The 15,926-nt window shown below is 48.7% G+C and overlaps 1 protein-coding gene across 1 annotated transcript in view; it reads right to left on the bottom strand.

Annotated features, from left to right (window-relative positions):
* Positions 1-15,100, bottom strand: part of PLBD2 (phospholipase B domain containing 2) — a 33,305-nt gene extending 18,205 nt beyond the window's left edge. Inside the window, exons 1-2 of the mRNA XM_027862704.1 lie at positions 14,892-15,100; positions 1,635-1,728 (exon numbers count right to left, since the gene is read on the bottom strand). Of these exons, the coding sequence (XP_027718505.1) occupies positions 1,635-1,728; positions 14,892-15,097 (300 nt within the window). The 5' untranslated portion in view covers positions 15,098-15,100. The remainder of the gene's footprint in view (positions 1-1,634; positions 1,729-14,891) is intronic.
* Between the last annotated feature and the right edge of the window lie 826 nt (positions 15,101-15,926).

The raw sequence follows: 15,926 nt of genomic DNA, 5'->3' as shown, positions 1-15,926 counted from the left end.
CCCTCTCTTCGTATTCCCAGAGCTTAGCATGGTGCCTGGAACACAGTAGAAGCTTAAAAAATGCTTGCTGATGTCACCATCAGACTGTGAGCTCAAGAGCAGGGAAGGTCTTTACCCTCTCTTTGTATTCCCAGAGCTGAGCATTATGCCTGGCATACAGTAGGAGCTTAATAAATGTTTGCTGATATCACCATGAGACTGTGAGCTCAACAGCAGAGATTATTTTTACCCTCTCTTTGTATTCCCAGAGCTTAACATGGTGCCTGGAATATAGTAGGAGCTTAATAAATGCTTGCCGATGTCACCATCAGACTATGAGCTCAAGAGCAGGGAAGGTCTTAACCCTCTCTTTGCATCCCCAGAGCTTAGCACAGTGCCTGGAATACAGGAGGAGGTTAATAAATGCTTGCTGATATCACCATCAGACTGTGAGCTCGAGAGCAGGGAAGGTCCTTACCCTCCCTTTGCATCCCCAGAGCTTAGCATGGTGCCTGGCACACAGTAGGAGTTAATAAATGCTTGCTGCCATGACTATTAGAAGGTGAGCTCTTTGAGGGCAGGGATGGTCTTACTTTCCTATCAGCATCCACGGTGCTTTGCACACAATAAGGGCTTAATAAATGATTTATCCCTCATTTCATTCATTTGATCAGCAGCTAATCCTACACCAGGGTGACCACAAGGGACATGAGCTCTCCCCCTGGAACACGCCTCCTTTGGGGCCCCCTTCTCTCTTTGGTGAGTTCCTCCCAACACATCTATTTTGGGGCAGAGAATGGAAGGGCAGGTGACCCGACGGGGAAGTCAATGACCCAGCAGGGCAGGGCCCCCCACCCCCACCCAGGATGCTCCAGCCACGCCCACCTGCTACCGGTGGCTGCCAGACACTGTCAGCTTCTGCAGCCAGGCCAGGGTGACCTCCAAGTAGCTCCTGAATGGTTTACAGTAGATAGTCTCACACTTAAGGCACCTTCCTTCCTTCCTTCCTTCCTTCCCCTCCTGGCTCAGATTCAGACTTTCTGAGCTTCATCACAGGTACCTTCCTCGACCCCTCTGCTTTTCAACTCCCAGTGGTGTCTTCTCCCATTAGAATGTAAGCTCCTGAGGGCAGGGACTGTCTTTCTTTCTTTCTTTCTTCCTTTGCTTGTATTTATACGTCCAACATTTAGCATAGTTTCTGACATATAGTAATAGCTTAAAAATGTTTGTTGAGTGACCTGAAGTCAGGTTCAAATCCTGGCTCACTCACTAGCAGCAGTGTGACCTTCGATAAGTCACTTTTTCCGCTCTGTGCCTCAGTTTCCACATCTGTAAAATGGGGGAGTTGGACCAGATGACCCCTTAAGGTCCCTTCCAGCTCTAAATCTACGATCTTAGGACCCCTCCCGCTTATGAGCACATCCATGAGCAATCTCCAGCCCTGTCCTCTGACAGTCAGCACTTCCCTTACCTCTTTTTCACCCACCCAGGATTCTGACGGTCCTAAGGCAGAGATGCTGGTGCCTGGGAGAAGCTCTGAATTGATCCTTTCATGTGGGCAAGGTCAAGGGCATGGTCCTGATTTTGAGGTTACAAAGGTGATCTCCCCCAGGGAAAAGAAGGGGAGCTGTACCACCATCGCCCCTTCCTCTTACCTCAGCGGACACAGCTGCCTCCACCACCCCAGCTGCATACGCCTGCAGGGCATCACTGTACTGCTCATTGGTAGCCAGATCCAAGAAGGCCCACCTGGCATGGAGAGAGGGGCATAGCCTGAGGTCGGCAAGAGGGACTTAAGGGCCCTCTCTGAGTCACCAGGCCACCCCTGGGACTAGTAGCAAACTAGCACCTCCCAAGCCCTTCCCCAGCGAGGGAAAGTGCCACGTCCTTGGCTTGCCACAGGATTGCTTGTCAATCTGTGCAATGGGAATCCCACACATCAGCAACATCTTTCTATTAAAAAAAAGTCTGGGGAGATTGAATTTCTCGTAAGTAGATGTTCAATATTGTTGTTGTTCTTTTTCGTCCTCCATTCTAGAACGGGACCATGACCTCAGGAAGGTGATGCCATGACTTGCAAGTGAATTGGATTTAAGTGAGGGAGGGCTGTGCAAAGTCACCAGCCTCACTTTCTCCTCCAGAGCCATCTGGGTCCAATGGCTCCAGATATAGATCAGGACAGCTAGAGATGGGCCTCAATACTGTATGCACCTATTTAAAACCTCCCTAGAGTAAAACTGAAAACATTAAGAAATAATATTTTCCTCTAAAGACTTTGGCAAAATCCTTGGGGAAGTCTCCTAGAAAGGTGGGTAGGACACAAAAAGGTTTTCTGAGGTGGTCCCTTAAGACAGAGTAACTACAAGGCCAGGTCACACAGTAGGTGCTCAATAAATGCTTGCTGACTTGGCACCTTCCTTAAGTGACATCTGGCTAGCAGCTACCCTTCTCCATAAAGAAGGGATGAAGGTATCAGTGGAAGGAAGGAGGTCGCTTCAATGCCAAGAGTGAGCACAGTGGTCCAGCAGGACCCCTCTGAAGCCCAGACTCTCCTCAAAGGTCAATGACCCTCTCAAAATCCGACGCCCAGGCCTGAAGATAAAACTCCAGAGGAGGTCTTGCGAGGGCAGAGGACTGTGAGGCCCTCCCTCCTTGTGAACGCTAATGCCCTCTTAAACCACTTAAGACAGTGGAATCCGGCCTAGGCATTTCAGGCTATTGTGTTTTACTGCTGACATATTTCACTTCCTGTTCAGTCGTGACCCCGTGGGCCTAGCACGCCAACACACGTCCATGGGGTTTTCCTGGCAAAGATCTCAGAGTGGTTTGTCATTTGCCTCTCCAGTGGATCAAGGCAAACGGAGGTGACGTGCAGGCTGCTAAAACCTCAGGTTGTTTTTTTTTTTTTTCATACCTCCTAATGTCACCCTAAGCTATACTTGGGCAGATAAATCGTTAAACTCAAGCACAGAACTTGACATCTCTCCCTATGACATTTTGTCTTCATGGATTCTAGCTCACCGAGATCTGCCCAGATCCCAAATCTGCCATTTAAGGCCTCAACTCGCCCTTCCAGTTCTTTGTCTTCCACTAATTGGATAAACATATTCAACCTGGTTACTGAAAGAAAAAAAAAGTTAAATAGCATAGGACTGAGTACAGTTAGTCCTACTGTATAACTCGACATCCGCTTTCCCAAAAAGCAGCATACTATGCAGAATGACACAACAAATATCACAAGGCATATGAGGAAAATGGAGTTTGGAGCACAACGGTCAAAAACTTTGTCAGGGGCACACAAATAAAAAGACAAGAACCTAATAAAAACAATAGCACATCTTTTATAGATGTTAAATACATAAATGCGCCAATAGATAGTGGCCTGTCCCAGGTCCCAGGGGTCAGAGGCCACAAGCAGAAGGGGGTCAGGATGCCAGCCCTCCCCCACCCACAGCTCCTGCTGCCCCAGAACACAGACACTAAATATGGCCCTTTTGCTTGAAAAAGTCCTGAAGTTTGCTTGTGGATGGGGATGTGGGAAGGGCTGTAGCTTGGGAGTTACTGTAAACTGCAACAGTCTTCTGCATTCTAGCTGTCTGTCATGAACAAAATGTACCTAGTCATTCTCTGCCTCATTTCTTACCTAGCCTTAATCACTGCATGGGTGTTGCCTCAGTCAAACTGAGACTTATTAAAGACCTTAGCTTAAAAAGACCAAGCTCTCCTACTGCATCCTGGGCCATCTCTAGTCATCCTGATCCATATCTGGCCACTGGATCCAGATGGCACAGGAGGAGACAGTGAGGCTGGTGACTCTGCACAGCCCTGCCTCACTTAAATCCACTTCACTTGCAAGTTACGGCATCACCTCCCTCATGCCATGGTCCTCTTTGGGAATGAAGGACAAACAACAATAACAAAATTACACAAAGGCTAACTAAAAATGGACATTACGCTCAAACTGGTCCCTAATGTACCAATCACACTGGAAGAAATCCACATTTTCAAAATAAGGATGATAGCAGAAGTGAATGTATCAATTCTTCCGGGGTGCTCTGGACACAAAAACTGAATGTCACAGTGGATAGAGCAACAGACCTGGAGTCAGGAAGACCTGAGTTCAAATTCAGCCATAGACACTCATTGGCACAAGTCAGCGAACCTGTTTGCCTCAGTTTCCCCATCTGTAAAATGAAAATACTAACAGCACCTACCTCCCAGGACTGGATGAGATAACCTTTGTAAAGTGCCCACACAGTGGTCACTTAATAAATGCTTGCTGCCCCTCTCCTTCCAAAGTGCCATTAAGGGTCTCTCTTTGGCTCTGATCCCTCCACCAGACTGGACCACTGTTTAGCACACACCTCCCCACCTCATCAACAAGAATAACACATAAGGGGCAGCTAGGTGGCGCAGTGGATAGAGCACCGGCCCTGGAGTCAAGAGGACCTGAGTTCAAATCTGGCCTCAGATACTTGACACTGGCTGTGTGACCCTAGGTAAGTCACTTAACCCCAACTGCCTCAAAAAAAGAAAAAAAAGTCACATAAAACCCTGCCAGGTTGAGGTACATTGTCTATATCCATTCAGCTGGATTCAACTCAACCAACACTGATGAGAGACTACCAAAGGTGCCAGGCCCTGGGGATACAATACAAGATAAGAAACAATCCCTGTCCTCAAGAAGCTTACATACAACATACTTCAAAAGGCAGAAAAGTATATAAAAGGTAACTGGAGGAGGCAAAGAATATTCATGACTGGCAGACACGGCTGAGCCTTCAAGGAAACTAAGAATTATTTTTTTTTCACAAGGCGATCGGGGTTAGGTGACTTGCCCAGGGTCACACGGTTAGTAAATGTCTGAGGCCGGATTTGAACTCAGGTCCTCCTGACACCGGGGCCAGTGCTCCATCCACTGCACTACCTAGCAGGCCTGAAACTAACAATTCTAAGAGGCACTGGGGTCCTCTTACCTGTACAAAGATGTACCAGGGAGTTTAGGAATTAGCAAGTAAGTAGCACTGGCTGGAACAGAAAGTGTGTGAAAGTGAGAAAGAGGAAATCAGCCCCCTGGGAACTGCCCAAAAATGAACCAGAGCAATCTGGCGTGACCTGCTCCTCATAAAGCCAAGCTGCATCTCTGTGATCCCCACCAGTCTTTCTAAATACTCACAGAAACATCTCTTTACCAAAGGGTTCTTACTCTTCATTGTCATGCTCACGGGTTGAGGGTTCAAAGGACCCCACCCAGTTCCCTTTTTTGAAGAGTGGGGCATTTGCTCATTTCCCAAGCCAATGTTGTGTAATGGAACTGAACTTGGAGTCAGAAGAGGCCTGTGTTCAAATCCTGACCCTTCCTCCCAACATATGCCAGCTGTGGAATCCTGGGAGAGCCACTAAGTCACTGCCTGCCTCAATTTCCTGATTTGTAAAATCAGGTATATGATAACAGCACCTGCCTCACAGGGTTATTATTGTGAAGATCAAATGAGATATTTATGTAGCGCTCAGCACAGTGCCTGGAACATAGTAGGTGCTATATAAACGCCAGTTATCATTCTGCTATTTTTAATATGTTAAAGCAACCAGGTCTGCATGAAATTCTGAAAAAAATTGGGATGTGGTCTTTGAAAAGTAAATTCAGTAAGTACTGAAAGGCCTGCCGTGTGTGAGGCATTGTGCTGGCCAGCCACGCTGGTGGTACGGCGCTTACGGGCTGACAGAATGCTTTCCATCTATTAACTCAGTTGAACCTTACTGGATGAGCGACTGAGGTAGGATTTGAATTCAGCTCTTTGACTAGGTGCTTGCCTTTTTGCTACTTTCCCAATTATCTGGGGGTTTGGCCCCCCACCTTTCAGCACTCCTTCCCAGTCCAAGGATCATCCTTCTTGGTAGGAAAAAGCCTAAGTAAAGAGTTGAGTAGTCCTGTCTTCTCCCCTTCACCCTTCACCATCCCTCCACCTACTCCGAGCAGTGAAGGGTCCTACCCCATCTTTACCCTTCCTGTTGTCTCTAACATAGTCTTTATTTTTTTATTTCTTTTTTTTTAATGTTTATTTTTTAACATTCATTTTTTAAAATTTTGATAAAATTTTGATAAAAATTCTCTTTCTGGGGCAGCTAAGTGATGTCATAGTGCATAGAGCGCTGGGCCTGGAGTCAGGAAGACTCCCCTTCCTGAGTTCAAATCCAGCTGTGTGACCTTGAGCAAGTCACTTCACTCAGCGTCCTCGTCCGTAAACTGAGCTGGCGAAGGAAACAGCAAACCGCTCCAGCATCTCTGCCAAGAAAACCCCAAAAGGTATCACAAAGAGTCGAACACTACTGAAAGGGAACTGAAAAATTCTCCCCCTCCTCCACCCACTGAGGAGGCAAGCCATAAGATGACCACTACACACAACATCACTTCTTATCTTTTTTAAATATTTGTTTTTGACATCCACTTCTGTAAGATATTGAGTTTTGAATTTTCTCCCCCTCCTTCCCTTCCCCCCTCCCCAGGACAGTGTGTAATCCGGCACAGGCCATACATAACATAGCCGTTAAAGGCCCTCTTTGGTTGCTGCTGAAGCCATCGGCAGCCACAGCTCACTCTGGGCCTGAATGCTCCCGACGCTGCTCTCGCAGGTTCTACCAAACCGGCATTCTGGCTGGTCATCACATGTGACACGCCATTCCAGTCTCCAGGCCTTTGCACAGGCTGTGCCCCAAGCCTGGAATGCCCTCCCTCCTCCACTTCTGCCTCTTAGCATCCCCCTAGCTTCCTTCAAAGCTCAGCCCAAACCCCTCCTCCTACGTAAGACCCTTCCTGTTCCCTCCAGTTACCCAGGCCTCTCCCCTGGAAGGACCCTGAGTTTACTCTGTATGTCTTATATACACAGCAAATGTATAAACACCTAAACATACGTGTGTCTAAAACAGTAAGCCCTCTGAGGACAGGCACTGTCATCTTTGTCTTCATATCCCCAGAACCTGGGACACGGAATGCACTAAAATTCTTTCCTATTGAATGATCTTAGCTCCCTCTTTTCTTCTTCGTGGGAATTGTTTCTCTGGCTTCAAAATTTAATTTTTTGAAAGCTTCTCACCCCTTCTGTCCTCAGCAGAATTTTAGGTCTTGGGATCCACCCTTAAAGATGACTATGCAAATCCGGGCACTATTCGGACTTCATCAGCATTGGGAACTCCCAGAGGGGAAGAGAAGAAAAACCCCGCCACGTTGGGGATTCAGAATCAAATCCCAACTCTATCTCAACCAAGTAACTTCCCCTTTCTCTGGGTCCCGGTTTCCTCACCCATAAAATGAAAGGGGTTGGGCCGGATGGTCTCTGAGGTTCCTTCTGGGCTAAATCTAGGAGCACCTGTCACCAACCTGAAACAGCTAATAAATCCTAGGGATTTGCCCAGAGTCATGCGGCTAATACTGACCTGGGCTTAGGATTCTACGGGCTCCTCCACGCTGCCCATTAGCCCCTCAGCCTGTGAAAGCTACTCCCCCAAGTGGTACACCTTTAGGACATACCTGGCTAGCATCTTCTCCTTTATTACAACATCAAAGATTTGAAAGACAGTTTGATAGGTGTTCACTGGGACTGCCCATCAGAGAGGCAGCGCGGTACGGTAGAAAAGATCTCATTTGGTGATCACAAATGTGACATCTGCCATGGGGTCAGTCACTCAGCTGATTACTCAGTGTGGATGTGTATACATATATGTACACACACACAGACATGTATATACATACATTCACATGCATATATGTACAAAGTTGGATTTTTAATCTTTCCCATTAGAACGTGAGCCCCTTGAGGGCAGGGACTGTTTTTTGTCACCTTTTGTATCCTCAGTACCTAGCAGAGTGCCTGGTACATAACACACACTTAGGAAATGTTTGTCTCTCAGCATCTCTGTGTGGGGCTCACTCGGGCCACCCCTTCACTCCTGTATCACTACTACACTACGACTACATAACTGTGACCTTGCGCAAATAACAACTTCTCTAAGCCTCAGTTCATTCTGCTATCATCATCATTGTCAATAAACATTCATTAAGCACCTACTATGTATAAGTGCTATAAAATGAGGAGGTCAGATTTGATGGCCTCTAAGGTCCCTTCCAGCTTGAAATCACAGGTAGGTGGCCACAGTGGGTAAGGGTTAGACTGAAGAAGGAAGACCTGAATTCAAATCCCACCTCAGACACAAGTTGTGTGACTCTGGCCCAGCTATTTAACCTTTGTTTGCCTTTGTTTCCTCATCTGTAAAATGGGGATAATAACAGCAAGGTTATTGTGAGGATCATCTGGAATATTTGTAAAGAGCTTTGCAAACCTTAAAACACTGTAAATGCTAGCTATGATGATGATGATGAAGAAGAAGGAGAAAGGGGAGGAGGAGGAGAGGAAGAAGGAAGGAAGGAAAAAGGAGGAGGAGGAGGAGGAGGAGGAAAAGAAGAAAAGGCAGTGGTGGCGGTGGCTCATTTCTCCCACGCCCCCCATCACTTCAACCTTAGACACAACCAAGGTCTCCTAACTCCCCGGTTAATGCTATTCTCGGGCTGCTGAGAGCAGCCCAGGGTAATACCCCTCATGGACTGGTCCTCACTCAATGGGGACCACATCAACTTCTGCTGAATCTCAGGCATCTCCCAGGACAAATCAGAGCGATCCGTCCTCAATTAAGAAACAAACGTGTCAAACGCTTTTTCTGTGACAAGGACCTGGGACAGAAAGAAGGGCAAAACCTGTCTCTACCCTTGAGGAGCTTACATTCAAATGGGGGGGATAACATGCACATATACATACAAAATAAATACAGGACAGTTTTGGGAGGGAGGGCATTAACAGCTTGGGGGATTAGGAAATGAATGAACGGATAAAAAAGCATTAGACTATGTGCACAGCCCTGCAAAGGCTTCATGTAGAAAAGGTACATGAGACAAATCTTGAAGAAAGTCAGAGATCCCAAGAGGAGGAGGGTGAGTAGCCTGATAGAGAGCCACCGTTGCCATGGGGAAGAAGACAGAGCCAGGTTCAAGGCTCTCCCCTTAACAAAAAATGGCCATGTGCCCCTGGGGATACCATGATCTCTCGGTTTCCCCAGGCAGCTTAGATTCTAACATGTAGCTCAGATAGTGATCTGCACCGGGAAGGGGCATTTCTTCACTGGGACATCACTGCTTCAGTAAAATCATGGACCAGGACCGTTTTATGGCAAATGGGGGTTCTTGAATCCCAGAGAGAAGTGATCTACCCAAGGTCACACAGCTAGTTAGTGTTAGAGCTGGGATAAGAGCCAAGGTCTCTGTAATCCCTACATTGTGACAAATTCAGGACCTGCTCGGACCCAACACCTTGTTCAAAAGATGCTTTTACATAGTGGGGGGGGGGGGGAAGCTACCTGGAGGGGCAGCTAGGTGGCGCAGTGGATAGAGCTCTGGCCTTGAAGTCAAGAGGACCTGAGTTCAAATCCAGTCTCAGACACACAACACACAACACATACTAACTGTGTGACCCTGGGAAAGTCACTTAACCCCAATTGCCTAGCAAAAAGAAAAAAAGAAAAAGCCACCTGGACTTGGCATCAGAAGGCCCAGATTCCTGCCCCGGACACCTGATGCCTTATACAAGTTACTTAACCTTGGCACCTTCATCTGGAAAATAAGGAAGTTCAACTAGGTCAGTAATCCTCAAACTTTGTTAGCAGAACCCCTTTAAACTCCTTAAAAACTGAGGACTCCCCCCACCACGAATTTTTCTTTAGGTGGGTTACAGCTGTAGATACTGATCACATTCATAATTACAACATTTTAGTATTATTTTATAAAATAGTTTTTACCTCCTAGACCCCCTGAAAGAGCCTAGTTAGTGTTAGAGCTGGGATAAGCTCCCCGAGGTCCCCAGACCACCCTGGAGAACCATGCGATCTTAATCTATGATTCCTTTTATGATCAGTCTCCTCCCCATGGCAAGCCCTTCTATCACTAACTATTTTACTCTCTCCTCCCTCTGAGCACAATGAAGAAAACGGAATTGCTCAGCCCTGAGTGACTCACAACCTCTCCAGGCCTCGGTTCCACCATTTTTTTTTAAGGCAATTGGGGTTAAGTGACTTGCCCAGGGTCACACAGCTAGTTAAGTGTCAAGTGTTTGGTCTGAGGCCGGATTTGAACTCAGATCCTCCAGACTTCAGGGCCAGTGCTCTATCCACTGCGCCACCTAGCTGCCCCCTGTTCCATCATTTTTAAAATGGGAAGAATTATCCCTACCCTGCCTACCTCAAAGGGTTGACATAAAGACAAAAAGAAATAAAATAGATGTGGGGTTTGAAAGTTAAAAGAAACATGACAGAGTGGATAATGCATCAGTCTTGGAGTCAGGAAGACCTGAGTTCTAATCCTGCCTCTGATACTCACTGGCTCAGTAATTAACCCTGGAAAAGCCATTTGCTGCTTGGGGCCCTGGGCAACTGGCTAGAACTCCAAAATGCAGAGAAAGTGGCAGGTAGCCATCTGCATTGGTAGAGGCAGTTAAATGGTATGGTAGACAGAGGGTTGGGTCTGAAATAAGGAAGACCCAGATTCAAATTTGGCCTCAGACACTTATTAGTTGTGTGACCCTGAGCAAGTCACTTAACCTGTCTGTCTCAGCTTCTTCATCCATAAAATGGGGATAATAATAGCACCTACCTCCCAGGGTTGCTGTGAGGACCAAATGACATATTATCCATAATGTGCTTGACAAATCTTAAATCACTATGTAATGCCAGCTATTGTTTTCTTCACTGGGGATTCTTCATGTTACAAAGTCACAGATCGAAAACCTCATTGTCCAGCACCATACGAGGAAAGAACACTGGATTTGGAGTCAGGAAACCTGGGTTACATTTACTAGATCTGGAACTTTAAACAAGGCGGTTTCCCTATCTCTAAGATGGGAATGTAAGCATCATGAAATTTAAAGCACCAGAGATGTGGGTAATATTTTTATACTCAGTTCCTAAACAGCTTTTAAGTCTCCGCAACTCCTTTTCCAGATATGGCTACAAGCCAAAAAACATCTTACAGTTGAAATACCTGACCAGGGCTACCAGGAGGGGGATGGAGCATTTAGCAAAAGGCTTATTTGGAACAAGAAAGCCCCTTTGACTGAATCCAAACTTCACAGAACAGATCTGTGAATATTAATAAAAGAATTTGTTCCGTAAAACTTGGACTCAGTCAAAAGGCCGTACCCAAAGACCTAGAGGGCCACATGTGTGCTCAGGGCCACAGGTTCCTCACCCCTGCTTGGTCTCGGCCCTCCGGCCAGGATACGATAAATCTCAGGATCCCATTTTTCCGGCCCCACCCTAAAAAGCCAAGGAGCTCACAGCCTTCACAGGCTGCCATCCCCTCTGGAGCCGGGGGACTGGTGAGAGACCAGCCACCTATGACCCATGAGCAGGGTTGGGTGCCAGGCTCCTTCCTAGGTCTACATCCTGGGTGACTGACAGAGGGCCAGGCCCAAAGGGCTTAGAGAACACAGGTACCAGCACCTCCCTGGGGCTCCTGACCTCACAAGAGGCTTGTCATTCCATATACGCCCCTGCCTATTGCCTCTCTGCCCAACTGTATTCCTTTCCTTCCCATAGGGCTTTAAAACTCACAAAGTATTTTCCTGGGAAGTAGGTACTCCCAAATCCTTCACCCTATTTTACAGATGAGGAAACTGAGGGCCCCAAGAGGGACAGATAGTGAGTATCAAGAGGTAGAATTCGAACCCAGGTCTCTCCTAGACTCCAAGTCTCCGTGACAGGGTTTCACCGTGACTTGGTCATGTTTTGGCTGTGGGTGTCCCTCTGTCTCCCTCAAGTTTGTCCTGACTCACCAGCTGGCCGAGAAATCATTTCAACAGTAAGCATTTACTGGCTGTGTGCAAGGCAATCCAAGGCCAAAAAGAAAAGCCCTGCCCCCAGATGTTGGCAGAGAAATAGACTGCAGGGTAACTGAGACAGAAAACCGACAGCTGGAAGGGCTGGGGAGATCAAGGAAGGCTGCCTGGAGGAAGAGAAGCCAGAGGGCAAGATGAGGTAGAAGCACACTCCAGGCATGGGGGAGACCCTGCACAAACAGAAGGAGATGGGAGATAAGGGCCAAGAACGGCAGAAATGTTTTCCTTTATATCCTACCCATGAGCACCCCTCCCAGCACCCAGGACAACACTGACTATGGCAGACGCCCAACGGTGCTGATCTGCTTTCTGCCCAACGGCATCAGCAGCCCACCTCCTTCTCTGTCCTGCTTCCAAGGGAGTCGGCAGGGTCCAATAAAAGTGGTTCAGATCACCGTACAAAAACGCAGGCCCGCCGCCCGACTCCTTGATGATGGAGGCTGGAGGCAGATGGGCGCCTGGCTGGGGCACCCAGACAGCCCTCAGTGCCTTTGATGTGCCAGACCGGGCATCCAAAACCCTTCCAGAGTCAGTCCCTGCCTACTCAGCTGTTCCCTCCCTGCCAGGGCCATGAGGCAAACAGCCATCCATCAGGTATCTTCCTCCCAAGACCCCCTGGAGGGCAGGGGGAGCAGTCCCGACCCTCCTAGGGGTGGGGAACCTGCAGCCTTGAGCCATATGTTCTTGGGCGTGGCCTTTTGACCAAGTTCAAGTTGTACAGGACAAATCCTTTTATTAAGAGGATTTGGATTCAGTCAAAGGGTCGCACTTGAGGACCTAGAGGGCCACAGGTTCCCCATCCCTGCCTAGATGGACACACAGGCCATAGGAGTGAGGGGGTGCTGCTGACCTCTGCCAACTCAACTTCCCAGGGGAAAACAAGAATTCGCCTTCCTTCCATGATGAGAATGAGCCCTCAGAGTGAGTGCAGCTCTGACCCGCTCCACTTCTAACATGGGTCAGTCTGCCCCTCCTTAAGCAGCCTGGCCCCCCACTCCTGGGGGCTCACCAGATGGGTGTCAGACTTAGTGTGGACAGCCCATCGGCTTCACCCACTGCAGCTCAGCCTCCCTGGCAGCAGTGTCATTTCACTGGACTCAGAGCCCTTTCCCCAAAACCACACCTGGGAGGGGGGACAGTGTCCCCTTCTATATGACAGCGCCAAGCTCAGAATGTTGTGAGGATTGAATGAGATAGCATTTGTAAAAGTGCTTAGCACAGATGATCGACAAGACAGACTTAGCTCTTCTCAACAATACAATGATCTAAGACAATTCCAAAAGACTCAAGATGGAAAATGCTGTCCACATCCAGAAAAAGAACCATGGAGTCTGAATGCAGATTGAAGCATCCTATTTCCATTGTTTTTTATTTTTTTCTTTCCTGTGGTTTCTCCCTTTTGTTCTGACTCTTCTGTCACAACATGACTAATGTGGAAATGTGTGTAATACAATTGTACATGTATAGTCTATATCAGATTGCTTGCTGTCTTAGGGAGGGAAGGAGAAAACTTCGCAACTCAAAATCTTATTAAAATGAATGTAGAAATGAGGCAATAAATAAATTTCAAAAAGAAAAAAAAAAGGGCTTAGCATAGTGCCTGGCACCAGTAAGTACTAAATAAATCCTTGCTTCTTACCTCCCTTCCTTCTACAAAAGCTCTAAGGCCTTCTCCAGCTCTGACATTCAATGCTCTCTGCACCCACCTCCCAATCTATCCAAGTGCACTACAGCCACCAATACTCACAGACTAATCAGAAGCAGAAAGAACCCCATAGATAACTTGGTCCACACCCCTCCACCGGACTGAGAAGCTCCACAGAGAGGAGGAACAAAGAGAAGGGACTCACCCAAGGTCTCAGTGGGAGTCAGAAGCCAAGCCAGGACTGGAACCCATTCCTACTGAAACATATCTATTCCTAGGGTCAAACCTCTGAGCAAACCCGGGGGAAAAAGGATGAAAGGGTAGAGATGGGGTCTTCAGGGGCTGAGCCCTTAGGCATTCAAGGCTGGGAGAGGCTGCCTCTTCTGAGTATCAACATCTCTGGCCTGGTCTGGTAGCCAGGGGCTTTTAGGGACCGAAAAACAGTGGCAACCCCCGAAGAATATGGAGGGTACGAATGCTGGCCACAGAGCTAAGTCCATAGAAACTTTCAGAAATCCAAAGTCCTGAGTGGGAAAGGCAAGTGGTCATGGATAGAGGGCTGGTCATATTGAAGGGGCTAGCCTATAAGGGCTGCCAGAAGCCCAAACCCCAGGGGTGGGGTGGGGTGGGGGAGGGCTGGCCAAGGCTGCAGGTACTGCCAGAAACCCAGAATTCCTGCCCCCCAAGAGTGGAGACGGAAGAGATGATGGCCAGAGGCCAAGTCTACAGGGACACTCAAAAACCCTGAGTTCCAGCCCTGACAAAGTGGGAAAGGCAGTGTTTATGGAAGGACAGGCCCCACAGAAGTGCTAGTCTATAGGACCTATTTCGCCCGATTCCCCATGGATACGGGGCTCGAGGGTTAGTCAATGTCACAACCCCTGAAGTGGGGTCAGGGATGAGGAGGGGGAAGTGGTTATGCTCATGCAGAAAGAACTGGTCCGTTAGGGCTGCCAGGAACCCAAAGTCCTAACCCAGTAGTTCCATACAGAAGGCTGGACGCTCTGAAAGGTCTAGGGCAGAGCTTTGGCCAGAAAAATCTTTAAGTCCTGGCCCCCAGAGTGGGGATGGGCACAGGACCAGTTCACAAAAGTTACCTAAGGCCTGGAGTCCCAAGTCCTGGTGCCTGGGACTTCCTAACCTGATAGGATTTAGCTGGGGGAGTTGGACATTGTGTGAGGAGTCTGATCTAGGATAGCCATGGCCCTCCCCAACCCCAGCCCTAACCCCTTCCCCAGCCACAACTCCTTCCTCTGCCCTAGCCCCCTCCCAAGCCCCTCCCAGCCCCAGCCCCAGCCCAACCCCCGCCGGCCGCAGCCCCCGAACCTCACCCTTTCTCGTCGATGGCGTTGGAGAGGTTGGCCCAGGCGATGGCCCCGGCCTCCCAGCCCTCCACCACGCTGAGCTGGCCCGTGGCCGGGTCTATCACCACCGAGCTGCTCCTGGAGCGCGGCGGCGGCAGCGAGGGCTGGGGCAGGCTGAGCGCCAGCCCCAGCGCCAGCGCCAGCCCCAGGGCCAGACAGCCGCCCTGATACATTGTAGCGACTGTGTCCGCGCCTCTGCAACATTGCCGCTCACGTGACTAGGCGCCCGCGCCCCGGGCGGGGCCGCCCTTAAAGGGGAACGCCCTGCGCCCTTGAATTGGTCGGCCCCGAGTCCCCGCCCCTGAGGCCCCGGGGGCTTGGGGGGGGGCGCTTCAGAAACTGCCGCTGGGCACAAGAGCCCTGGAAGTCGGGGTCCGGGGTCCGAGGACCTGCGTGCAAGTCCGCATTCTGCCAGACTGGCTACGAATGTCCCCTGAGATAGTTTGCTCCTCTGGGCCTCAGTTTCCTCATCTGTCAAATGAGAAGGCCTGGACTAACAGTCAATCAACAAGCATTTATTGAGCCCCTACTGTGTGCCGAGAACTCCAAGATCCCTTCTAGCTCTGATGAGGACTGATGCTATGTGCGCTTTCCTTGTATATGTCACACCTCATCTCTGGGTCTCAGTTTACTCCTCTGTAAAATGAAGGTGATGAACCAGAGGATCATTAAGGTCTCTTCCAGTTACGACATTCTGGGTCTCTGGATGCTGTGTGTCACTGGACATATTCCCTATAGGACTAAAGCTCCCCCTACCTCCTTTTTTCTCTTTGGTATTCCCAATGCCCAGCACATAGTAGGTGTGTATGGAATGAACTGCAGAAACAAGAAAGTCACCAGATAATTGTGAACAGTCTACAAGGACTGCCAGGTGCTCAAGGACCTGCCTGTAAGGTCTCTGGAGAAGTGGAGCCTCTATGAACCCGAGATTCAAGCTTCCATTTAAATGCAGTCTGGGTTTTCTAGTTAGCATTCTTAGCAGTCCTGTAGTCTCCTAATCTC

Source organism: Vombatus ursinus, unplaced genomic scaffold, assembly GCF_900497805.2.
Source record: "Vombatus ursinus unplaced genomic scaffold, bare-nosed wombat genome assembly UNPS02001287.1, whole genome shotgun sequence".
Lineage (NCBI taxonomy): Eukaryota > Metazoa > Chordata > Mammalia > Diprotodontia > Vombatidae > Vombatus > Vombatus ursinus.
Note: the sequence above shows the minus strand (reverse complement) of the source record. Positions and strands in the feature narration are given on the sequence as shown.